Raw genomic sequence first — 25,853 nt, forward strand, 5'->3', positions numbered from 1 at the left:
AGAAAATAAACATCTATGGTCTAAGCCACCCAATGGGTGCTATTTTGTTATGGCAGCCCAAGCAGACCAATACACCACTCACCACGAGATCGCTTACCACCCACGTTCCCCAGCCCATAAATATAATATCGAGGATCTCAGGGCTTTATATTCTGGTGACACACCTTTGTGAAACGGTAACCTTAGCCTTTGGCATCCTGCCCTTAGCCACTCGGATAGAAGTCAACCCTGTCAGCCCTTCCCAACCGTCAGAGTGCGTGATTCCTCCTGTCTCTACAGCTCTTCCCTATTTTCAAGTATTTTGACTCTTTGGGACTTCATAACCACTTATCTCACTTCCTATGAGATAAGCAGGAGTTGGTTTTCCCCATTTTACAGATGAAGAAATGGAAAATCAGAGGATTTTAATGGCTTGCCTAAGATAACCAAGCTAATAAGTTGAAAAGTCAGTTTTTAAATCCAGCTCTCCTGTCTCTCGCTCACCACACAGCTTCCCGGCCCGTGCTTTGCTATGCCCTCCTCTGGACAGAGCTTTCTGTTCAAACCTATCTCAGAGAGGAGATGTGGGCAGCCTTTGGGCATTCTTCTCTTCCTTCCCTTGTTCTCCCGACACACACACATACTCACTCACTCACTCATTTATTCATTCTCTCTCTCTCCATAATGTAGCTTGGCCTTAGTGTCATAACAACAGGGAGCTCTTCCTTTTCCCCCAGAGCCTCAAAATGGCAGAGCTGCATTGTGGGTAGAGGACAGAGCAGGGATGGGGTGGGGGGCTTGTGATGCAACCAAAAGAGAAATCTCAGGAGGTGTGGCGAGAACGCTGCAGCCCCTGGATTATCTGAACTGCATCTCGACCAAGGCTCTGGGGGCATCTCATGTGGGCCCCACCATGGGTTTATTCCCAGCTAGTTAAGGCAACACCTAACACATGGTGTGCACAGGGTCATCGACTGAAGCTTCTTTTGGAAGTTTGCCCTTCCTAAAGCCTGTTGGTCTGTGTGGAGCTAAAAAAGGAAAATCTGTATGGAATCACAGAATTCCCGGGAAAATGTCGACTCTCACACCCCATTGTCTCTGGAGCTGGCACGCATCTTCTCACTTCTGAGCCCTGTTTTGAGGGATGGATTGTTTGTGGAGGGCCTCTTGTTCCTGAGCAGCTGAGCATGCAAGTCTGAGCCTGTGTGAGGAGAAAGACCCCCACTGCTGCATCACCCCGACCGGCCTAATCAAGGGTTTCTGCCGAATCACAGACCAGCCAGCTTGTGGTGCCCTGAGGTTGGCAGTTGTTCTTGTAGCGAGACCTGGGACAATGGGATTGGTGAGAAGCTGACAGCAAGAGCAGTTTCTCTGGAGGTTGGAAAGAAGCTATCTACAGACCGCCCCTGAGGTAGAGTGGAGGTGTGGAAGGCTTAGGGGCATGAGGATGGTGGAGGGATGACTGGGGAGAGGAAGGGTTTGAGCCCAAGGGTAAGTGGAAAAGCTCTGAGACGAGCACTCTCAGACACAAGACCTCTCGGGCCGTTTTAGGGAGCTGGCCTTGTGCCGGCCCAACCCCGGGGACACGAAACAAAGAGGTCAGCCTTCCAGTCCTGGGCTTGGCTCGTCAGGGGTGCACGTGACCCCTTGGGGACCAGGGTGGGCAGGGTCCACGGCCAAGCAGAGGCTCTGAGTTCACTCCAGGCCCATCTCTAGCCTTCCTCTTCCCATTCAAAACCAAAACAGAGCCTCCCCTCGGCCCCGCCTTCCCATTCGTTCTCTCACTTCCTCACTGTACTATTTTCTGAGGCATTCAGACGTGAACGGAATTGGCCCTCTTTCGGAGCTTTGTAGACACGTGGGCTGGTCAGGCAGATACACAGGTAAATCACACGGTGTTCTGTGCTGAGACGCTATTACAAACAGTTCTGTGGGAGCACAGAAGGAGCAACCACCGGCCTGGGGGTGGAAGCTGGGGTGAGGCGTGGTGTTGAGAAAGATCTTCACAGAGGACATTATCATTTGGAGGCCACAGAGCACGAACAGGAGTTTTCCCAGTAGAGAGGGCTGGCGACGGGGCACAGGCATTCGAAGCAGACAGATGGCAAGTCCACTACTGTGGCCAAGTGAAAGGCCCCAGATGGTTTGGGGAGCAATGAGTGGTCCTGGCGGCCAGACAGGGAACGGCTGAGCTATAGTAGATATTCAAGGAAGCCCTGCTGGCCTGGTCCTCCCCGGAGACACTCCTTGGAGGCACAAGTCCCAGGGATGGGTTACGTGAGTCACCAGGGAGGCCCAAATGACCCTGTCGAGCCATCCTGCCCTTTGGCAGTAGCACTCATCTGGACTCCAGGTTACTGGGGTTGCTAAGCAGGGGTGCAAGGCAGGCGGCTTCCCATGCACAAGGCATTTCTCCCTCTGCTTCTGTTCCCACCTTGGGACTTAGCAGTGACTTGGTGTGGAGAGTCCAAGAGCTGCCATGACCCTAACAGATGAAAAGGGTCATTTTTAAAGACAAGTTCCCAGCTCAAGCCAACCTAAAACCATCTAGGTCCATATTGAACGAGAACTTACCCTACAGGTACCGAATCTGAGATGTGTCTCCAAGAAAGCAGCATTTAAATAGTTGGAAAAAGATGAAAAGGAGTCTCCCGTCGGACTCAGAGCTGGTAGCCGGAGGGAGTAATCGTGGTCCTTCATGTCACCATTGCCACATCAGCTTACAAAGTCCATGCATGTGTCATCTCCATTTAATCCTCCCCCCGCATTGGTGAACTGGGCAGGGACAGGCTTCTTCCCCTCCGTCAGATGTGAGAGCTGAGGGTCAGTCAGGTCATTTGACGAACGAAGGTGTCTCCCCCTCAGCACGGGGAGCCGGCGGGGGGGCTCCCTTGGAGAGTAACTGCCTCTTCCTTGAGTCACCTTCATGCTGGAAAGCAAGGAAGCATCTATTCCATAGCAGAACCTGGGCCCCCCACCCCTGCTCCATAATTTGTATTTAGAGCTTTGCTTTAAAAATCCCCCAAACAAACCTCCTGCAAGTTCTCTCAGCCACTAAGTGTAGAGCCAGGACGGGGACCTGCCTCTCCTGGAAGCCTGTCCTGCACTCTTTGTGCCAAGCAGCCAGGTCTCCCCACCCTGGACCTCCATGCCCTGGCTCGCCCCTTGCTTTCGGAACAGACCCTGGAAACACAGATGGTACCAGTGACATCGAGGGGCCATGATGAGCGCACTGGAGATGCAGGGGCAGCCCCTGTTTCCCTCCTTCCCCCCTCTGCTGCTTGCCTGCTGTGCAAGCAGGTCCTCTGGGATGAGGGGGGTGGCGCTCCAGCCCCTCGCAGGCCACGCACCCCTCTTTGTGCAGGAGCCCTAGCCGGCCACCTGTTGTTAATCTAGCCCTGGTAATCCATTCTGTACTGTGTCAGCAGTTCAAAAGGGCACTGTTAGTATTTTTTGCCGACTTCAATTAACGTGAGATTTCAGAGGCCCCTCCGATCACATTTCATCTGTCACAAGTCAGGAACAAAACAGACAGGTTCCAGTTGAGAGGAGGAAGGAGAAGGAGTTTATTGCAAACAACAACCAAACAGACAGTTTGGGCTGTGCCCAGCCAAGGGTGTGCTGGGCGCGCGCAGCGGCATCAGTGCTCCATTTGGCCCCGTGCCTGGGCCCCTACGTCCTCTTCTCATCAACAGTCCTCCCCTCCCCCAAAGATGTAAGTGCAATAACTTACTTTAAAAGGCAAGAACGTTTCTTTTAATATTTTTGCTATAATGTAGTTACATGGTGGTATAGGCAGTAAAATTTTATGGAACCGACCTCATTTTTTTATACATTTTTCTGAAGTTTTAATGTCTTTTTCATATATATTTTTAATATTCCACCCCAGGCCATCAAGCTAAAAGAAAAGTTGCATTTATACAGGGTTATGGTATCTTACAAGGAGAACAGTCAGTATTGATTGAGGTTCATGTTCCTTCCAGCACTCAGCTCTCTTTGCAACCACTGCACACCAGACTATTAGACATTGAAAACTGTCCTTCAAAATCAGTAGTATAAAGGCCTAGCTCTATGTATGTATGTGAAGGGGAAGAAGGGGCGGGGCAAGGGCAGGTAATGTTTTGTTCACTGGAACACCTTCCCCTCCCTCCAGCATCCTCAGGGAAGTCTCGTGGGCTCCCAGTGACTTTGAGAAGTTGAGTGTTTGCTGTCTTCTTGTTTTCCTCTTTCATGATCACGGATTATTACCCTGGGGGCCTGGTTGCCAGCCATCCTCACTCCCGCTAGGCCTGTTTGCTTTGGCACCTGACAGGCCATCACGCAGACCCAAAGCCCCAGAGCGTCCAGCCCTGAGAGGGAATGGCTGCGGAAGCGGGATTTGTGGTGGTTTTTCCTGGAAGAGTTCCTCTTGTCCACCCAGCGGGAATGAGGGCGGAGGGGACACTGTCACTGGGCCCAGTGTGGCTGCAGCCATGGGCGCTGGGAACCCACCTCACGATTGCTACCCCACCCCCTTGCAGTGTCTTTGAACTAACTTGGCTACCATGCTTCCCCAAGCTGGAGGCATGGTGGTGAGAGCTGAGAATCAAGTATAGTTGAACGAATTCAAGGAAAGTTCCAAAGCCCATGTCTTCCAAGTGCCGTTGAAGACTTGGGGACAAGCCTCTCTGTGTGTCCCCAGAGCCCTCTCCTCCCATGCCCTGGGAGCAGTGAGGGCATCTGAGGGTGGTAGCAGCAGCTTAGTAGTGTCAGGCCTTGGCTGCCGAGACTGGTTCCCAGCAGGGATCAGAGGCTGGCAGTGTGGGAAGGCTGCCCATGGGCCTGCCAGCCACCCATCACTTCCGGCTTGCGTGGCCATCTCTGTTGAGATCTTAGGCAAATAGCAAAGAAAACCCCACCTCTTTTAGCTTACTGGCTTAGCAGTGACCCCCAGAGAGGGTCCACTCTCCTCTGCACCTGCCTTCATGAAACCTCACTCCTGAGGACGCCGCCAGCCCCAGAGAGTCGCCCAAGCTTGCTTAGTCATCACGGGAGAGGCTGCAGGGGCACCTCCCGCCCCAGCAGCTGACAAGGCAGAAGGCCTGGGCCCAGCCTCCTGACCAGGGAAGCTCTGCGCAGCACCGGCCATCAGAGCCCCTCGCTCAGCTCTGCCTCAGGTGAAACACGGCTCAGGGTGGTCACGTGCCCCCCTGGGGGCCAGGGTCATCTCCACTGTGAAGGGATTGGGCTAACTAGAGGGTTTCTAATGCCTCCCCACTGGGCGATTCTGGGATTCTCGGAGTGTCAGGCAGGCCCTTGAGGGCCGGGACAGGGTGCGGACAGGCCTGGGGCTGGGAAGCTACCTGTGGGGAGATGCATAGGGACATTTTACACCAACATTTTAATCCTAGATACTTGACTGTGTTGGTGGGACAGACAGCCAGAGACACACAGCCTTCTTCTATCGGAAGCTTTTTCTTCTCAAACTTTGGGTTGCCTGACTTAGGTCTGGCCCAGGCAGAAAGCAGACACAGAGAGGAATTGATGCCCGGGGTCCCTTCCAGAAGATTCCACTTAGGGCCCTCCTTCTCCCTTCCCTCCTCCTCTGCGGCTATCCTAGTTCTTTCTCTCTGTCTGATTCTCTCCCAGGGGAGCACATACCCCTGGTGAAAGTCCCTCTCATGTCCTTCCCAGCCAGTAGGGCATTTAAGGAGGAACTGGGGGATTGTCTCCAGCCTAAGGCCATTTCTTCCTTCCTCTTTCTAGATTCTGGGAGTTTGAGTTGTTTCCGCCAACCCCAGAACTGGAAAAGGCTTCCTAAGAGTCAGTCCAAGATCCTCAAATGTACGAAACACTAAAGCCAAGCCTCTAAGAACATTTAATTCAATATCCAAGACCCCTTTCGCTTCTAGAAGGTCAACTCTAGAGCTACGGTTCACAAAGAGGTCTGACTCTTGTTAAGGGAAGTCAAAGCCAGCTCCTTCCCCAGTCTTGTTTCTGGAGCACATGAGAACGTGAGACAGAGGTAGAGACCACGATGTCCCCGAAAACCTAAGCAGCTCAAAGGGGAGGGTCTCACTCCTCCCTGCCCACCACCCAAGAGGCTGTCCTGTGTCCAGGCCTCTGGGCCTGGTGGACCTGGCCCTCCTCACTGACAGAATCGGGGTAGAAAGGAGAAAAGGCAGGCCCTTCTCCCCAGGGGCTACCTGCCAGGGGGCTTCCCAGGGCTCTGAAAGGCCTGCTTTGGAGGACAGGTACCCTGTGCCCCGAGCTTAGGTGACGGCTGGGCCCTGGAGCCTAAACTCAAGCTGCAGGCCTCATATCGGCAGAGGTGGCACCCCTGCAGAAGGAGGCCCCTCCCTGCAGGCGGGGAAATCTGCTTCCAGAGAGCATCCTGACCTCTGTGTCTGGAACAGAGCAAGTGACCCAGAGGAGCTCAGCCCCACGAGCCCTTCCGGAGGCCAGGGCGAGGGGCTGGGGTCTCCCATCCCCTAGGGCAGAAGTGCAAGGGCAGGCGCTCTCTGCCCTACGCCCAGAGGAACACAGAGCCTCCGCCTGAGTGGAAGGCTCTGGGCAGGGGTGGCGCTGGAGACTGCTGAGGGCCACCTAAGGCCGTGTAGGGGCTGGCCTGCCGCTTGGAGCCCGAGTGAGCGTGCACTCATCCTCTGGCAGGTCCTGCAGCTGCTCTTGGTCCTCTGCCACCGTGCCCGCCGGCTTAGCTGGTGTGTCTGAGGTGTAAGTCCTTCCACACCAGGACACTGCTCAGCAGCCCCAGTGAGTGACCAGAATGGGACACGGGGAGGGACAAGCACCTCCAGCTCCTCCTGGAGGGGCTTGAATGGATGGAGAAAAAGCTACCCAGACCTGCCCACTGTCGCCGTCATCCTGCCTGCAGCGGGATGTCAGGTGGCTGGAGAGCGGACCTGTGTGCACGAGCCCCTGCCCCCACTCCCCTGGACACCTCCCTGCAGCCCTCCCTGCTCCTAGAAGCTTCCTTCCAGCTTCATGGGTACCGTGGTGGTCTGCATCCTCCCTTGCACTGTTCACCCATATCCAGGGTCTCGGGGTGCGAGGGCGGCTGTGCACCCTCCGGGGCCAGCGTTGCTGGGTGGCAGCAGGATCCTTCAGCTCCAGCTCGTCTCTCTCTCTGCCCAATCCCACCGGGTGTGCCCAGCACAGGGGACAGCAGGACGGGGACTCCTCGCCATCCAGGGTGAAGGCAAGGCGGGTGCCTTGGGTCCAGGAGGTGGGATTCCGTGGGCTTTTAGGGAGAGAAAAGGAGATGGGAAGGCCGAGGCCGCCTCTGCAGGGCAGCCTGTTCTTCAGACACAGTCATTGGCCTGGTGACCAAGGGACCACACAGCAGAGGGAAGGACGGACATGACTGCACTGTGGCCACTGCTGGGTCTGCATGGGAGTCTATCCTCGACTCAACGGTCAAACTGGGCAGGGCAGAGGAGCAGGAGTGGGGAGAAAGGGTCTTCAGCTTATAATGGATGCAAAGCTGCAAAACTCGGCCGCCTGGCTTCCTCCACTGCCTCTGGCCGGGAGCAGGGGGCTCGGCCTCAGTGTCTGCTGCCCCCTCCCTCCCAACAGTCCACGGGGCCTCAGACTTGGGGCGGCGGAAAGTGCTGAGGGTCAGGACCCCGGCCCCGGGCCAGGTTCCTAAGAGGAAAGTCGAATGGGGGGCTGGGGGCCTGGGAAGCATGGGCGTGGCCAGTGCCCCGAGATGGGGGAGGGCACGGGGATGGGACGGGGGTGCTCTGTCATGTGGCCCAGGAGATGGCCGCGCTGTGCTCCTTGGCCTTCATGCGGAGGGCCGCGATGCTCGACGTCTTGCGGTCTGGCTCACCGTTGAGCTCGTAGCCGTTGAGGCCCGGGTTGAGGCCCGCGGCTCCAAACAGGCTGCCCATGTGCGTCTGGCCCACGTGGCTGCCAGCCCCAGAGACACCCAGGAAGTCGGTGACGCCGCTGGCCCCAGAGCCGGGGGGGTGAGCGTGAGGGGACATGCAGGCGGGCACAGGGTCACAGGGGACCACGCACGCTGGCACTGGTGAGGCAGCCCCGTTGTTGCTGATCCAGGACGGGTTCTGAATCTGGGGAGAGGGGAGGCAGAGATGTCACAGGCTGGCGGGGGCTGGGGTGCGGGAGTACATCGGGGCTTTCCCCTCCCCCACGGATGACCTCTCCTCACTTACGAGCCCACCCTGATGATGAAACCATTCCGGAGCCTTTACTTGGGAGCCTCTCAAAACCTTTATGGCCATCTAGCCCCTTAGGAGCCTTTGGCTTTTAGGCTCTGGCTCCTCTGTTCCCAGGGCCAGGCGAGCGAGCGGCAGACAGAGGTTCCGTTTTAAACTTGAAATTTCATCAAGCGTCTAGTGAAAGGGCTGTCCTGGGGACACAGCTCACCAGCTGAGGGCAGCCCGCAACTTAAAGGCAGATGCAGACTTTGTCTCTGCATCCGTGGACCGCTAGGGTCAGCGACTGTCTCACTCGTCTCTGGCTCTTCCCCAGGCCTGGCAGGCCCTCGAGACTTGATAGACGGGAGCTGACGTGAACCCAGAGAGCTCTGGCACTGGGAACATGGGCTGTGGGCTTGCAGGCTGTGGTGTGGAGGGGATGGGGTGGACAGCGGGGGCCTTCCAGGGGCTCGAGCCCTTGAGGCTTCAGAAGTAACTTCCGGGACTGAAAGGGCTGCCTCAGGAGGTGGTGAGGGGAGGGATGGAGCCGGGCTGGGGGTGGGGTGAGGTGGGGGGGCACATGGAAGGTGTTCAGGCAGCAGGTGGGGTCGACCTGGACATGTTGTCTTCTATCTGTGCAGCTGTAATCCCTTCCCTCCCCAGCTTCCACCTCTGGACCCATTTTCCTCTCAGCGTTTATGGGGAGATAGAACTGGGGACTCAGCCAAAATTACATCCGTCCAAGTGTCCAGGCTGCCTGACTTTACTCACACTACTTCTCGTCCCTTTGCATCCCACTGAGGACTCAAATGCCCCAGGACGAGGGAATGACTGACAGCCATGGAGGAACATGCTCTGGTGGGGATGGGAGAAGATGGGACAGACTCCTGGGAGAGCCGTGAACACGCAAAACAACCTTTCTGAAACTGGATAAGTCACAAAGCACTTTTGCACAATCTAATTTAGACCTTCGAACAACCTCGTAAAAGAGTTGAGGCAGATGCTTTTTAAAGCCCAATTCACAGGTGAAGAAACGAGGCTCAGAGAGCTTGTGACTTGCCTGTAGTGAGAAAGCTCTGGAGCTGGGATGACTAAGGATTCCATGTTCATTCCAGCCCTGCCTCAAGGCCTCCAGGCTTTAGGACCCCTCTCCTAGGAAACACTCGGAGTGGCTCCCGGGGGCCCGGAGGCCCCCCTGGCCTTCAGCAAAGCTTCCTCGGTTCTGATGCTCACAGCGCAAGTGGCCAAAGGGGCAGAAGAAAAAGCCACTCTCACCGCCCCGGGCTTCCTTCCCTGAAGTCCAGCCAAGGCTGGGTCAACACTTACGTCGGACAGAAGGAGCTCCGGGCCTCCCACATTCTGGAGAAACGCACACGCCCTGAGTACTCTTTCCGGGGACGGCGCCCCTTCTCAGAGCGTGAGGGGCTGGGGACAGGCACGTACCTGGGCATAGTTCTCCGCTCGGGTGAGGAGGGGCAGCTCGTAGGCCGTGGAGAAGTGGGTTCGAACCTGCTGCATCTGCCCAAAACGCTCCCTCTTCCTCCACTTGGCCCTCCGGTTCTGGAACCAGACCTGCAGGACAGAGCAGTTGTCACGGGGGTCAGGCCAGGAGCTGGAGGCCCCGCCTTCGGGCAGTGCCAGCCTTTCCCTTGAGTCTTACCAGTTGCAGTGTAGGGTCGAGGCCATGGGGGTACAGGTAATGTGTCCGCCTCGGCCTTTATCCTCAAGAGTTTACAATCTAGAATGATAGACGTTGAGAGCCTGGAAGGCACTTTATTCCAGTTTATCATGTGGGCCTGATCTTGGGCCAGTAGCTTCATTTTTCTAAGCTTCAGAATCTAGAGCAGGCAAGTGTCACACACACAAAACACACGCCACTAGTCATCTTAGCGGTCATCTAACCAACCCCAGCATGGGGGGCGGCCTGATCCACTGGGGCCACAGACTCCTGGGGAGAATCTGATAAGAGCTGTGAGCGCTCACCCAGAAAATCATTCTCTTGGACGATCGCACACATGTGGTTTGCCATCATTTTCCAAAAGGTCTGGGCTTCCTGGGACCTCTCCACCCAGGTTCAGGATTCCCACTTCCTGAATCCTCTGTGCAGACTTCTGTCGGAAAGAGTCTCCCAGCTCAGAACACCCTGGGTTAAAGATTCTCTGGGGGACAGGGGTTCCGTCGGGCTCCAGAGGCAGTCAGGGACGGCTTTGCGGAGGGAAGGCTGGGGCTGGGCTCCGAGTGCTGGCTGGAGGGACGGAAGTCCAGGCCGAGTTTAGAAACAGCAGGGCACACTCAGGAGACCTCGGGAGGCCACGCTGCCAGTTGGGGGAGTGATGGGAGGGAAAGGACCATGGAGGTGGGAGCCAGATTGTGGGGGGCCGCAAATGCCAGGTGGAGGGGGTCGCCACGGTGCCTCGAAGAGAGGCAGCTGCTGCAAAATCTCAGGCTGAAGAGTAGCCTGGTGCCGAGGAGGAGAGGAGGCCCGCCTGTCACTGAGCATGGGGGTGGGTGTTGGCGTGACCTGACCAGGTACTGGATGGGGAGGGCGGGCTCTGAGTCAGGTGTGTGAGCCAGGGTCTCTGGCCATGGGGGTGGGGGTGGGGTGGGTCCTTTTCCTTTTGCAGGAGCAAAGTTTCTGGCAGGCTGAGAACTTTCCTAAGGCTCAGGGGCAGGAGCTCGCCTTGGGATCTGTCACTCCTGCCAGTGACTTGGGATCTGGGGAGGGGGTGACGGGGACAGGGGAGGGTGGGAGAGGGGGAGTGAGCAGGGCTCAGCTTCCAAGCCAGAAAGGGCTTCAAGCTGAGTCCAGGGCAGACCTCTGAGCTCCGTGGAGGGAGATTCCTGGCAGCTTGATGTGCACCTACCCGCTGCTGACTGAGGTGCACGTGGGCACACCTCGAACAGCACACCGCCCCCGCCAGCAGTCTTGCTGAGAGCATGGAGCTTCCTCGGACGAGGGGGAGGGAGCTGGGCCTGAGGCCTGGACGGATTCACCATGCGGCAGCATAGAGGCTGCTCGCCCATGGGTGCCCACTGGGGTGCCTGGCATAACCACTGGCCTCAGTTTCTGCATCTGGAAAATGGGGCCAATATCTGTGCTGACCTCTTTCCAGGGGTGGTGCCTCTGAGGGCAGCAGGTGAGCTAGATGGGAAATGCTGTCACAGAGTTTTTAGAGTACTTCACACTTGTTTATCTTATAGCTCCTGACCTTCCTTGCTGTCTTTTGCTAGAAGAAAGAAGTCAGAAAAGACTGGGGGGGGGGGGTTGTGTGTGGCCCATGTTAGTGTGCGGAGAGTGGGGGTGAGGAGGGAGGGTGAGGCTGCAGCTCGTCCCAGTACACAAGCATGAGTGTCACACACACACACACACAGAGCGCTGCTGGCATCTCTTTCAGCGTCACTGTTTCCTGTCTTGACTCTGGTGTAGGAGAGGTGCTCTCCTGGGTCCCCCACCCCCACCCCCGGAGCCGGCCCTCTCTTGGGCTGGAGTCTCAGCCGCTGCCCCACAGCCTCCCGGGGCTTCCTGTCCTCCTGGGGCTCCTGGGGTCCGGGCCCAGGCCGCCCACTGGGAGCCAAGGGCAGATCGGGTCTCCTCTCTGTGCCGCTGAAACGGGATCCCCCTTTATCGGTGGTCTGGAATGGGGGACTGGGGGCAGGATGAGAGAATGAATCAGAGGCGCTTGTTTTCATTTCATGTTTAATTTCCTGCAGGCTTAGCTCAGTCTTTCCGCTCCTTCCTCAGCCCCCCAGGGTTCTCTGAGGGGGAGGCCAGCGGGAGGGGAGAAGCCCACTGGAGGCATCTAGATATATGACTGCTTTCTTTCTTTGAGGCCGGGGAGAAGGCTAGAAAAAGGTGACGTGTCTGCCACTGGGGGGTTGCTGTTGAGTCTCTGTGGACTCGGTCCCGTGGTGGGATCCAGAGGTGCTGGTGGAGGTGACACGCAGGCGTGGGCTGGGCTGGGAGGGACACGGATGGGGAAGGAGGCAGCCCAGTATCCTGCATGGGGTGGGGGGGCCTGGGGTTGAGGGGAGGAGCAGAGTGGGGGGAGACGGAGTGCGTGGTGGTGGCTGGAGGTGAGCGCGGGGGAAGAGGCGGGGGAGAGGGGAGACCTGGGTTCTCCGGGAAGATAGATGAGCCCGGGGGAGAGGCAGCTGAGAGAGCACTGTCTTGGGGAGGGAGTGGAAGAGGGTCAGGCTGAGGGATTTATTTGAGGGCTAAAGATGGAGATCGTGGGAGGCGGCACAGCTGCGTGGAGCAGGCCGATGGGAGAAGAGCTGCCCACCTCCACTCTCTCCTCCGGGTCTTTCCTCCCTGGGCCTTACCCTGCATACAAGGCTGGAGGTTTTCTGCCCAGATGAGGCTTAAGCTAAGTCAGCCTCCTGGTCCTCGGCCTCCTCACACCTCAATCGGGTGGCGGCAGGGGTATCCTCGCGGGCCCCTTCTGTGCTCACATCCAAGGGTCCTGAGACTCAGAGCATCCTTCCACTTCTGACCCTTGGGGCCTGGGGCTGTGACAGCTGCCCCCGTAGGTGCTCCGTGCCTCAGGCTCTGTGGCCCTAGGCCTGTCTCCACTGTGCAACCCCAGAAGGAAGGGGGACTGCAAGGCCCAGGACCACCCTGCTCCCAGCCCACCCCAGCCCGGGCCCGCTCAGCACAGGCCTCTCCCCGAGGAACCAACCATCTTGGCAGGGTCCTTGCTAACCGCAGCCCATGTTGGGCCAGGGCAGGGTGGCCCAGCGCAGGGAGGCCTCTGTCTTATTTTCTTCAGACACCAGCTGCGGAGACTGGAGTCCCAGACAGCAGGGAGAGGCCCCTGCAGCCCCCTGGAGCGGGGCCAAGCCCCGGGCTTCTTCCCAGGAAAGGTCCATCTCGGGGCCCCCATCACCCCCTCCCTGTCCCCACTGCCACTCTACGCCAGGCACCTGGCTTCCCACCAGCTGAGCACGGGCCCTAAACAAACTCAGCAGAGGCAAGCAGGGAGATCCATCCCCACATCCCCCATCCCTGGGGCACTGCCAGGCTCAACCCAGAGGTCTGACATACATGACAGTCCCACCCACCCTGCTGCCTTTATACAAAGAAAAGTCTCAGAACAACCTGGCATGTGTCCTGCTACAGCAAACTAAAGTAAAAGAAGCACTGGGCTGGAACTCAGGGTCCCACATTCTATTCTCAGCACTGCCACTGAATCACCTTTCCTGAGTCACCTGATCACAGGTGATCGCTTCCTGCCTCTGGGCCTCTTCTTCCTTGATATCAAATGAGAGGACCAGGTGATCCTTTCCAGCACTAGCATTCTATACTTCTATGGCCCTTCCCTTAGATGATAAGATATGCACACATTAGAGTTTCCCTTTCTGCCTTGGCTGCCAGGAAGCTCAGGGTTGAAATTTGCGCTCAGTGGCAAATATGATCCTTAGTCTAGATCTTTGACATAAATACCTTCCCATTTCATGACTTTGTTCTTGTTCTTAGATGAAAATAATAAACCTTTAATTGTAAGCTGCCCCAGCTCCTTTTTGCAAGTAGGCATAAATGTGTGTGTGTGTTTGTGTGTGAGTGTGTGTCTGTGTGTGTGTATGCAGGGAGAGCGCTCCAGTTTAGCACTCCATTGTGGTGCCTGAAAAATGTAAAACGTACCCCAGTGTCATTTCCATGTGTTGTACTAGAAGGACCATCCTTCTTTTGATACTAAGTGAATTTTACTTCTTGGCACCCCTGTCCATTTGTTAGGGACACACACGTGCGCACACATGTGCACACATGTGCACTGCACAGAAAATGAACGGTTTGCTTCACACAAACACAGCATCTACAGGAATGCCCCATAACAGCCACCGGCTCTCCACCTACTCCTTTAGCTCCTCCCAAATCCATTGGCTGAGCTGAGGCCAGATGCTGTGGCTCCTGTCCAGACTCTTGAGGCACCAGGAAGTCGCATGACTCAGGTGGGACAATGGGTGTGAGAAGGTTTCTGGAATCACAGTGAGGCCTCAGCTGCCCTGCCTTTCTTCCCCAAACACTTACTGCGAACTGGAGAGGAATAAACCGGGAAGCTTGTTTTTGGGAATTTACAGATAAACGACCTGACTGTTCAGAACGCCCTCGGGTTCCTGCTGTTTCTGGATGGCTGTGTATTCACTGACAACTACCAGTGCCTTTTCACATTAGCCATTTTATTTTATTTTACTCTATTTTATTATTATTATTTTTAATTTTTGGCTGCGCCGCATGGCATGTGGGATCTTAGTTCCGCAACCAGGGATCTAACCCGAGCCCCCTGCAGTGGAAGCGTCGAGTCTTAACCACTGGACCAGCAGGGAAGTCCCCCACATTAGCCATTTTAGATGAAAACGTGTCTGGACCGTATTACAAATGCCTCTGCCTTTTTAAACAGAGCATGGTTGAGACTGATGAACCTTTTATTGATGCCTTAGAAACACTGCTGAAGATTCTCTAGTGAACAAATGCAAGAGAAGGTGCCCTTGGGGTCTGCGAAGTAACAGGGCTTTTTGTTCTGGTGCTGAAAAGACCTGAGCAGAGCTGTGCTGAGCTGATCTGAACTGTGCTGCTTGTTTTAAAAAAACTCCTCTTTGCTCTGAAGCTGTTGATTTCCACAGCCCACAGGAGGGGGAAAATAGCTATCTGCCAACACCTGGTTTGCTGTTTCTAACATGCTCTGGGTTGGAAAGGCAGGCTGAACATGACGTTTATTCTGTGTTACGCTGAAGCTGTGTCTGGGGTACTTAGAGGACTTTGATTCCTTTCTGGTTCTTTCTCTGCTGTAATTTCATGCAGGGAGGGAAGACACACCTCTGTGGTCAAAGGAGGTCAGTTGGTCCACGTATGTTTATTTTTTGCCTTTGTTGCTCTGAGTTCGGCCTTCTCTAATTGGTAGGAATACAGTGTTGAACAACAGACAGTACCTGCCCTCAAGGAGCTCATATTCCAGTGAGAGGAGACAAACAGATAAAATATTTTAAGCCGTCATAAATTCTATAAAAAAGATAAAATAGGACAATGTGGTAGAAGCTGACCTGGTTTGCTTGTGTTGTTTTGTGTTAATTTGGGTTGAGTTGTGTTGGGTTGGGCTGAGCTGTGTTAGGTTTTGTTGTGTTGTGTCGGTTTTGGTGGGTTCTGTTACTGTGTTGAGCTGTGTCATGTTGTGTTGGGTTGTGTTGAGCTGTGTTGGGTTAGGTTATGTTGTGTTGTGTCGGCCTCTGTTGGGTTGCATTGAGCTCTGTTGGGCTGTGTTGGGTTGAGCTCTGTTGGTTTACGTTATGCTGTGTTGTGTTGGGCTCTGACAGGCTGTGTTGAGCTGTGTTGAGTTCTGTTGAGCTGTGTTGGTTTAGGTTATATTGTGTTGTGCTGTGCTGGGTTGTACTGTGTTGAGCTGTGTTGAGTTCTGTTGAGTTGAGCTGTGTTGGTTTGGGTTATGCTGGGTTGTGTTGAGCTGTGTTGGGTTGAGCTGTGTTGGTTTAGGTTGTGCTGTGTTGTGTTGTGTTGGGCTGTGCTGGCCTATGTTGAGCTGTGCTGGTTTAGGTTATGTTGTGTTGTGTTGTGTTGGGCTCTGCTGGCCTGTGTTGAGCTGTGTTGAGCTCTGTTGAGTTGAGCTGTGTTGATTTGGGTTCTGCTGGCCTGTGTTGAGCTGTGTTGGGTTGAGCTGTGTTGGTTTAGGTTGTGCTGTGTTGTGTTGTGCTGGGCTCTGCTGGCCTGTGTTGAGCTCTGTCGGGTTGTGCTGGGTTGAGTGTTTTGGTGGTCGGGTGATGGTGGCGGCCCCTTCTTTAGCCATGGTGGTCGGGAAGACTTCTCAGAGGAGGCATACTGAGTTGGAACCTGCAAGATGGAGGACGAGGCAGCCATCCTGGGCAAAAAGAAGATCTGGGTTGTCTCTGTTTCTGCCCACGGGGCTGCTACGGATGTATTTAAGTTCGTCCTGTTTCCTTTCTAAGAGATAGGCCTTCCAGAGCAGAGACCAGTTACCTTCTCCTTCATGAAAGGGCCTGGACTCCCACACTACGTAGAACTCAGAAGTACAGCTTACAGGCGTCCTGCCCGTCCACTGGGAGCTTCGCCCCAGCTCCAACCAGAGCAAGAGGCCAGACAGTGAAGTGAGTGAAAGCCGACTTGCTCTGGTTGGAGCCGGGGCGTGAGGGGTGGGCTCCTTGCACCGAAGTGGAGAAAGCCCTGGCCTGACCGGGGACAGTCAGGCGGTCCCAGCTCCGGCCACCATCCCAAGGGCAGGCCCTGCTCTCCCGCGCCCTCCCAGGCGCCTTCACTGACCTGCACGCGGGCCTCGGTGAGGTCGGTCCTCATGGCCAGCTGCTCCCGCGCGTACACGTCGGGGTAGTGGGTCTTCTGGAAGACTTTCTCCAGCTCCTCCAGCTGGTAGCTGGTGAAGGTCGTTCGGTTCCGCCGCTTCTTGCCCTTGTTGCTCTCGGAGTCCGCCTTCTCCAGTGGGCTGGGGAGGTCGGTGCTGGCCCGGTCCTGGGGCCCCTTCACCCCAGCCTCCTTCACGCTGAGGTAGCTGCTGTCCATCCCCACGGTGTCAGAGTCGGGCGGCAACTCTGGCTCACCCAGGGAGCTCTCTTTGGCTGAGGGGGGAGGAAAGAAGGTCAAAAACCAGTGGCTGAACCAAACATGAGAGGAGGGAGGGACCGGGGAGCCATCCCTTGCCTTTGCCCTCTCAGGGAAGTATTGGATGCGAGGTCAGGAGGCCCAGGTTCTAACCCTGGCTTGCCATTAACATGCTGTGTGACCTTGGGCGAGTCTCTGACCCTCTCTGTCCTCATCTCAGCATGGGCTCCTTTCCGCACCAATGTCCTATGACTCTGGGTCAGCCAATCTGACCTCTATAACATTTAATCTCCACCCCACTGACCCTGGGCTCCTCCCTCTAGAAGGACTCCCTTTGCCAGCACTTCTTCGGGCGTCGAGGTTGCTGACTCAGTGCCTCGGACTCCCAGAGTGGGAAGGAAAACTTAGTCAGCAGCCATATCTGGCCCAACTGGGCTTGGAGTGAGGAGGAGAGGCCCCGCCTTTCCTGGCCTGGTCCTGTTTGGGGTTCAGCAGGGGCTCTGGAGACTCTGCCCAAGAATCCAGCGCTGAGGGGTCCTGTCCCGGCACCCTCCACACTGGTCTCACCTATTTTCCAAGTGGTGACCTGCCCCTCCAGGTGGGGGGGCATGTTTACTAAGGAAGTGGGGCACCTCCCCCTAACACGCCCAGGATGCTGACACGGGGGACCCAGCAGACTTACACAAAGCTCACGGCCCAGGCCCACAGCCACTGCTGTCTAACAGAACGGGGCTCTGCCCGCTGATTCCTGGATGCTCAGAGCTGCAAAGGACCAGTCAGCCCACAAGGGTCAAGGGTGGAGCGGGAAGTAGCTGTCCAAGTCCAAAGAGCCCAGTTAGCACCCTGGGCACACACTCGCCTCAGGGCAGGGGTCAGAGCACAGGCTCTGGAACTGGCACCAGGGGTGTGAGTCCCAGCTGGGTGCTTTGGACAGTTCACCTAACCTCTTTATGCCTCAGTTTCCCCCTCTATAAAATGGGGATGCGGAATCCTGTAGGATCTTCCTCACAGGGTAGTTGTGGGATTAAAAAGGCTGACACACAGAGCACTCGGCGTGGTCCCGGCGAGGCAGCCTTCTGCCCGTATCATTAAGTTACTCCCAGTTCTGGTCTAGACTTGTGAGCAGAAGATTCTGACCCTGGAGAAGTCCTCCAAGTGGGCAGGCCCTCCCTGGAGGCCCCAAGCGCAGGAGCGTGTGCACATGCTGTGGGGAGGGCGCTGGACTGGTGTCTGGAGGCAGGGGTGTGAGCACCTCTCTGAGCCAAATTCCATTGACTGTGACTCTTGTAGAGTGAAATAACATACAGGATTAATAAGACATGTGTGGGGAGCATTTGACAAAACGTTTCACACGCGCAAGCTCTGATTATGACAAGGATTTGTGGTCGGTGTGAGCACCAACCACTCTGACCCTCGGTCTCCTCTTCTAGGAAGAGATCTGAGCAGCGGGCATTAAGTCAGGACCATGCCTCTAGCCCAGGTCTCTTAACCCTGTCCGGGTCCTAGGGCCGAAGCTTCAGGTTCAGTCTCGCCCCTGGCTTTCTGCGTACACTGGGGGCTCTCTTACTGCTGGGGAAGCTGAGAGGGACGTTTTGCTCTCTGTCATTCTCACCTCCCTCTTCAAGGCACTGAGGAAATCGGGGTGGAGGTGAATGCCCAGAGTGGGCCTGGAAGCAGCTTTGGGAGGCTGTTCTTGAGGGCCACTGGCAGCGTCGATACCAGCAGGGTGGGGGGCTGACCCTCAGGCATCACATATGACACCCACGTAAGCCCAGACACAGGCAGACCGCCACGGCTTTGGTGACAGCATCATGCAAGCTGCAGCTGGCAGCCGGGCCAAGAGCTTTCAGCAAAGATATTTATCTTCCTGGCAGACAAATAAGTTTTATGTTTTGGGTTTTTTTTTTTTAAGGAGAAGAAATCCCACCCAGCCTCACCAAAAATAAACATCTCTGTTATGCAACTTCCTGGAGGCTAGACTTGGGGGGGGGGCAGCCCCTGCCCCCTCTGCCCTGGCACTGCTCTCCAGGCCCCATCCCATGACCCCGTAGACCCTTACCGTATCCTCTGGCCTTCAGCCTGGGATCGGGACCACCCCACACAACAGCAGGGGCTGGGCCATGCAGGGGAAGCTCCATGTTATAAAAAGCAAGTGTTGGTAGGGACCAAACTCCTCATGTTAAGTCAGGGGAAACTGAGGCCAGAGAGAGCGGGAAATGTGCTCTCATTAGCGACAGAGTGCAGCCTCTCAGCCCTTGGTTGGTCCTTTACTCCTACCCATGGTCTCGCGGCCTCTCCTGGGGAGAGAGGTAGGACCAGAAGGAATCCAGGGGCCTCACATAACCAAGAGGCTTGGTCTGCGCATCCTGGGGTCAGAAGGACCAGCCCCAGAGGAGGAGAGAGTGCGGATGTGGCCTCTGGGAGAAGCTCCCCAGCGTGGGCTGGTTCCAGGCTCAGCTCGGGGCGAGGCGGCAGAATGTCCAGTCTTCCAAGAAGAGGAGTAAGAATCCAGGTTCCCCCCCTCCAGCCACCCACTGGGAGGGAGCGAGTGGGTCAGGAGTGGGGAGACAGCATGGCGTGTGCAAAGACCACCAGACCGAGAGATGGGAGATCTGTTCGCAGTCCCGGCTCTCCCAAAGTCTGCCTGAGACTTCAGAGGATGCCTTTTATGTCCCAGAGCCTCATCTGCACGGGGAGCAGGCACGCCCTGTCTGGTGTCACAGCTTTGGCCCTCCCGTCTTAGGGACCAGTGGGACCTTCCCCTTGGGATCTGGAGTGGGGAGAAGAGGGGAGAGGATGGGGCCATGTCTGTCCAGGCAAATGTCAGCTCACTGGAAAGGCTTAGAGATGAAGGAATTCTGGCAAAACTGAGGTTTCTCTGGTCCTTGAAGAGGGAAGGAATCTTCCAACTCTCCATCTTGATTATTATCATCTTGCTTTAAATTCTGAGGTTGGGCCCCTCGTTTAGACAACAAAGGAAAATTCCCCAAGGTTCTGACCCAACTGGTCAGAACGACAAGCCAAGGAAGTCCCTCCCAGGTGCTCAGGGCATCAGTTTCCACCTGCTGCCACCCCACAGCATCTCTACAAAGTGCTACCATCCAGGCTTTGGTGACAGAGAGCTCACGCCCCCAGGACAGCTGGACCATCTGTCCTGAGGTCCAGCCCGTCTCCTGTAGGGTCTGGCTCATTGGTCCTGGTTCAAAACGTCCCGGGGCCTTTCCCAAGCCAGCCCTGCGGACATCTGGAGAGGGCTGCCACGTCTCTCGTCTTCCATCCTCCTGAGTAAATAATTACAGTTCCCACCGCTCTTCTGCAGGAGGTCCTGAGTTTAACAGGCCTGCCTGAGGCAGGTGGGTGCCAGGGATGGGACGGGTGATGGTGTTGGGCTCTGGGCAAAGCCAGCAGATCGCTCTGCAACTAGATGATCCAGAGGGGCCGGGTGGAGACCTGGTACCGTGGCCCGAGGCCTGGCGCTGGTCAGGGTCCAGCTCGCTCTGTGACTCCCTCCTCAAGACGGCCACTGAAAACGGGGCCTGAGACTCAGGCTGAATTACTCCTGAACAAAGGAAAGCACTGACCTCCTTGGTCTCCCTCACCCCCACCTCTGTCCACCTGCCTGGAATGTCCCTTTTTTTCCAGCTGACCTCCAAGGTCCAATCAAGCACCAGCTCCTCCAGGAAGCCCTCTCAGGCTGGGGCAGTCACACAGACCCCGCCATCCAATTACTGGCTGTGTTTTCGGACTAGTATATAATCAAACCCCAAACGTCCAGCTCCTCCTAGAGAATCAGTTCCCTGTGGGCTGGGACCTCATGCCATTCGTCCTTTCTCAGCCCAGGATGGGACAGGCAGCAGACAGGCAGGAAGAGGTTACTGAAGAATCAACGAACAATTTCTAACAAACAAACATCACTGAGCTCTCACTCTGTCCAGCTACCTCTGTGCACCTGCTGCGTGCCAGGACCTATAGGGTACGTGCAGAGATGTTTGTTGAATGAACACATCCCCGTAAACACTGAGGAGAAAGGTGGCGATGATACATGAGAAAAGTGCACATAGTGACGAACGCCTCCAGCAGAGGCTGAAACAGAAGGAGGAGGTGAGATCACCGAGGGAGAGAGGAAAAGACGGAGGACGGAAGGAGGGAGGGAAGAAGGAGGGAGAGGAGAAAGACCAGGCAGACATGGAAGGATGTCTCCACGCAGCAAGCAAGAGGGTCAGGGAGGCAGAAGGAGAAGCACAGAGATGGGCTTCACGGAGCGCGGCTCCGGAATTGAAATGCCCAGGAAACCCAGTCCAGCATCTGCCAGGAACCAGCTCTGCATCCATCGCGCTGCTATACTGGGACAGAGAAAAGGCCACTGGGATCTCCCAGCGTGCCCCGCTGCTGGGCCCACCTTCTTGAGGCCCAATAGCATCCGGCACTGGCATGAAGCTGAGCAGCGACAGAGCCCCTTTGGGTCCAGGCCACCTGCCTCCCTGGCTGGCTTCCCCCCATCCTCCCTGGGGCAACCCCCTGTGGACTCTGGCCTGGTGCTATGCTGACACCCCGCCCAGAGTGGGAAGGGATCCCCGGGCGGGCTTTGTCCCAGGCTGTGTGGCCCAAGACAACGTAATCGCAAGCTGCAGCTTCCCCGAGAATGTCTTGATCTGGAAATAGGTCCCAGGCTGCCCAGAGGAGTCAAGTAATGTGCACAGAACGCCGTGAGTCATCCTTGCCTGCCCCGAGGCAGGGACGCTGGCCCTTCAGACAACCCCAGGCAAAGACTCCCGTCGACCACTTCTGGTGAAGTGGGAAGCATTCTTCGGTTCGAGGTTATATTCTCCATCAGAACCACAGAAGGCCCTTGGGCCTCTGCCTGAACTCCCCTGGGGAGGAGGCCTGGCCTCTTCTGGGAGCCACCTGGTCTGCCGCCGGACAGCCCTGGCTGTTGGATTTCAAGAAATCCAACGAGAAACGGGAAACCTTTCTTCATTCCCTTAACCTCTAGCCACTCGTCCCTTTCTTCATTCCCTTAACCTCTAGCCACCCTAGGGTGTCACTCTACTCTAGACTAACTTTTTTTGACATGAAAGGCCTTGAAAGATTTCCAAAGGTAACCGTGATTTTTTTTTTCATGACTGTGATTTCAAGAGAATTTTTTTTATGGCTGTGATTTAAAGAGAATGAACTTCTGAAGCCATTTGGGGACAGGGTGCTGCAGGCCTGTGTGTGTATCCCTTCCGCGTGCACGGATGTGCGCCCTCAGGCACGGGGCAGAAGCCTGCAGTTGCACATGGGTGCGGGGAACACATGCGTAGTGGCCTGCGGATAGGTCTGTGTAGGGCGCAGGCTCATGTGGTCAAGGGCAGGCACACAAGTGGCACGTGTGTGCCTGCGGACGTGTGCTGTTGAGTGTGGGTGTGGGTGTGAACGTGACCCTGTAGATACACGCGGGTGGGTATGGACGTGGGTGGTGCGTGCGTGCGTGTGTGCGTGTGTGTACCCTTGCACATGGAGGGTCTGTCTAAGGGGTTTGAGTAATTTTATCCTCCGTGCTTTTGATTACATCTATTTTCCTCCGAACATCTGCTTTGTGGGGGACATGCCGCTTACTCTGTGCTCCGGTGAGCCGGCCGCATGCCCTGTGGCAGTGTGCACACCGCCGATGCAACCTCCTTAAACAAAACAGGCCAGCGTGGGGCCCTTTCATGCTATTTAAAGGGCACTGACTAAGCCCACCGCTGTCCAAACAGTCGTGCGGGGGTGGGGGCAGAGGTGAAAGGTGAGCCATGGATTATAACCCCAGCCTACCTCATTTGCCGCTGGACTCTGTCCAGAGTTCAGCTTAGACGTCCCTAGTTTTAGCTCCAGGCCCAAGAAATAACACCAAAGGGGGAGCAGTAACTGGGGCAGCGTTTCAGCAAACGTGCCTGGAGCCTATCAGCGCGTACCCAGTAGAGACGGACGGTGCTCCTGCCCTGGAGGAACTGCCAGTTTGTAGAGAGGAAGCTCAAGGGCTCAGGCCAGCCACCCACGAGGTGACTTAGGCACTCCTGTCACCAACATGCACCCACCCAAGCCCTAAATGTGCCTCTCAGAACAAGGAAAGTCCGAGAAACCGTCACAGATCACAGAAGGCTAAGGAGACATGAGGACTAAATGTGATGCGGTATCCAGGACAGGGTCTTGAAACAGTAAAAGGACATTAGGGAAAAACTAGTGAAATCTGATTAAAATGTGGAGCTTAGTTAGCGGTAACGTTAAAACTAAAAAAAGATGGGTAAAATATTTAAATGGACATTTCACCCAAGAAGATATACATGGAAATCAGCATGACGACCCCCTCAGTGTATTATCCACTAGGGATATTCAAACTAAACCCCCCTTGAGATATGGTTACACACTTATTGCAATGGGAATAAAAAATCTGATGATACCAAGTGATAGTGAGGATATGAAGCACCCGGAACTCTCATTCTTTGCTGGTGGGAAAACACCGTGGCATTGTCTTGTAAAATTAAACATACTCGTATGGCTAGACCCAGAGATCCCACTGCTAGGCATTTGCCCTAAAGAAACAAAGACTTATTTTCATTGCAAACGTGTATGCAAATGTATATAGCAGCTTTGCTCATCATCACGCCAAACTGGAAACAACCCAAATGTCTTTTAACAGGTGGAACAGCCATGCAGTGGGATGCTACAGAGGCAAAAGGAGCCAACTAGTGATACGAACAATGGCATGGACTCTCAAAGACAGCATGATGGTCTGTACAAGAAGCCAGTCTCAAAATGTATATAGTGTATGACTCATTTATCGCATGGTATTCTGGGGAAGGTAACAGTACTAGGATGGAGAGCAGATCACTGGTTGCCAAGGGCTGGGGAGGGGGCAGGTTTAGACCACAAAGGGCTGGTGTGCAGAACTATCCTATCTCGTTTCCCAGTTGTGATGGTGAGTACGTGGGTCTGTATAGGAATGTGTTCAAATTCATAAAATAATACCCCCCCATTTTAATTTTACACCATGCTGTTTTAAAAATTAAAAAATATGTAAACTATACAGAAAATTAAAAATTGGGTTTAAATATAGTAAAGAAAAACTAAGTAAGTAAAAAGTTTGTATGTCTTCACCCAGAAATCTCACTTCTAGGAATTTAAACTAAAGACAGAATTAGGGATGGGCACAAAGAATTAACTAGAGAGAAAGTTCATCATGGCATTATTATATGGAAAAACTGAAAATAACCAAAATTTTCAATAATAGGAGATTGGTTAAATAAAGGACGATATTTCCATAACTGGAAGATCCTTCCTGATTTTATTCTGCAGACTGTTTCTCTCTTGGCATTTAATACACATTATTTTGTATCTATTTGCTTTTCCTTTATTTATTGTCTCTCTCTCTCTCTTCCATAAAACAGGGAATATATCTGCATATACTTGTTTTGTTTAGCCCTTTTGTTTAATGCCTACTATCGTGGCTGGTATGCAGAAGGGGTTCAATAAACATTTGATGAAAAAGGAGTGGAACTGATGTGAAAGAACAGCATTTTAGTAACTGAAAGATGTTCGTGTTATAATAAGTAAATCTCATTTTGAAAAAAAGGGGAGGTAGGGGTGGGGTACCTGTCCTTAGAAAATACTAGAGGTTTCCAACGGTAAGAATACTGGTATCTGGGTTTTGTTCCTTTTTTTTTTCTCATCTGACTTAATTTTCTATTTGTCTTACCATGACCAGAAATGGCTTTTATCATTTTAAAATGCTATGTGGAAGCAGCGATTAGAATCCTGAGTGATGTCTGCTCTGGCAGGTGTTGGATTCGGCTGTGTGATGTGGGAGGTGGGTGTGAGCACCACGGGGGAGCCGGGTGGAGGAAGGGTAGGGATGCTTCAGCGAAAGGCCCCTTTCGCGGTGGGGATCGGCCACTGTCCTCACAAACTGGGCCGCCCCCCCCCCCCGCCCCTTAATTCTGAGGCCTCTTGGATACTGGAGATTCCCAGAGCTCTGGCTTAAGCGTGGACCTCATTGGTTTCTCTGCCCTCAGACTCACCGCCCTCAACTACAACCAGAGAGAGTGTCTAAAGCACACATCCCATCTAGTGTGAGCCTGTCTAGAGGCCTTCCACTGGTGCCCAGAGCCCTCAGTAGGATGGTCAGATAGAATACAGGGTGCTCAGTTAAATTAGAATTTCAGAGAAACAGTTATTTTTTAAGTGTAAGTATGTCCCAAATATTGGATGAGGCATACTAATACTAAAACTTATTCATTATTTATTTGAAATTCAAATTAAATGGAGCGCCCTGGTTTTGTTGTTAGTTTTTTGCTAAATCTGCCAACTCTTCAAGTCAGGCTGACTGTGGCATTCAGGATTCCCCAGGCGGGACTGACACTGGTTCTCCTCACAGACTTACATCTTTCCACACCCCACCTCTGCACCTCGCTTCCGGTCCCACAGACCTGCCCTCATGCCTCCAGTACACTGCTCGAGCGGCTTCAGGCTACCCCATTCCTGCATATGGGCTCTTCCTTCTAACTGGAATGCCCTTCTGCCCCGCATGCATCTGGCTAACTCCTCCTCTCCCTGCGTATCTTCCTCTGTAAATTTTGTGGCTTTCCCCCCCTCGTTACATAGAATTATCTATGTTCTATATGGAAATTAAAAAAAAAAATCAAGACAGACCAAAAGAAGAAAACGGTAACACACAAACACAAAAGGGAAACATTTTTTTTGGTACAAGACTTTGTTTAACCTAACACTGTCCTGTATATCTTTTAGTGGCTGCATAGTATCTCACCACACGGACAAACTATTTTATTTCATCAGTCCTTTCCTGTTGGGCACGTGGATCGCTGATTGTTTGAAATGATAACAGGCCTGGGATGAATATCGTTCAGTTAAATCCCTTGATGCTTTCATGGTAATTACCTTAGAAGAAGCTCCAGGAACTAGAAATACCGAGTCAGATCACAGTCACACCTTAAGAGCTCTGATAAATGTGTCTTCTAGAAATCTGCCAATTTCCTCCGTGTGCCCACCTGCTTCAGGGCCAATACCAGTCATTATACTGTTTTTTAAAATCTTTGCCAGTGTGAAGGATAGAAGTGAAATCTTGTTTGAATTTACGTTTTTTTATTACTAGTAAA

At 54.3% G+C, this 25,853-nt stretch overlaps 1 protein-coding gene across 1 annotated transcript in view; it reads right to left on the minus strand.

The window, feature by feature from the left end:
• Positions 1–7,724: 7,724 nt before the first annotated feature.
• ALX4 (ALX homeobox 4) overlaps positions 7,725–25,853 on the minus strand; it is a gene marked incomplete at both ends in the record, with an annotated part of 39,880 nt that continues 21,751 nt past the window's right edge. Inside the window, 3 exons of the mRNA XM_082660583.1 lie at positions 7,725–8,054; positions 9,585–9,713; positions 16,426–16,736. Of these exons, the coding sequence (XP_082516709.1) occupies positions 7,725–8,054; positions 9,585–9,713; positions 16,426–16,736 (770 nt within the window). The remainder of the gene's footprint in view (positions 8,055–9,584; positions 9,714–16,425; positions 16,737–25,853) is intronic.

This window comes from Grampus griseus (genome assembly GCF_964374135.1).
Source record: "Grampus griseus genome assembly, chromosome: 8".
NCBI lineage: Eukaryota > Metazoa > Chordata > Mammalia > Artiodactyla > Delphinidae > Grampus > Grampus griseus.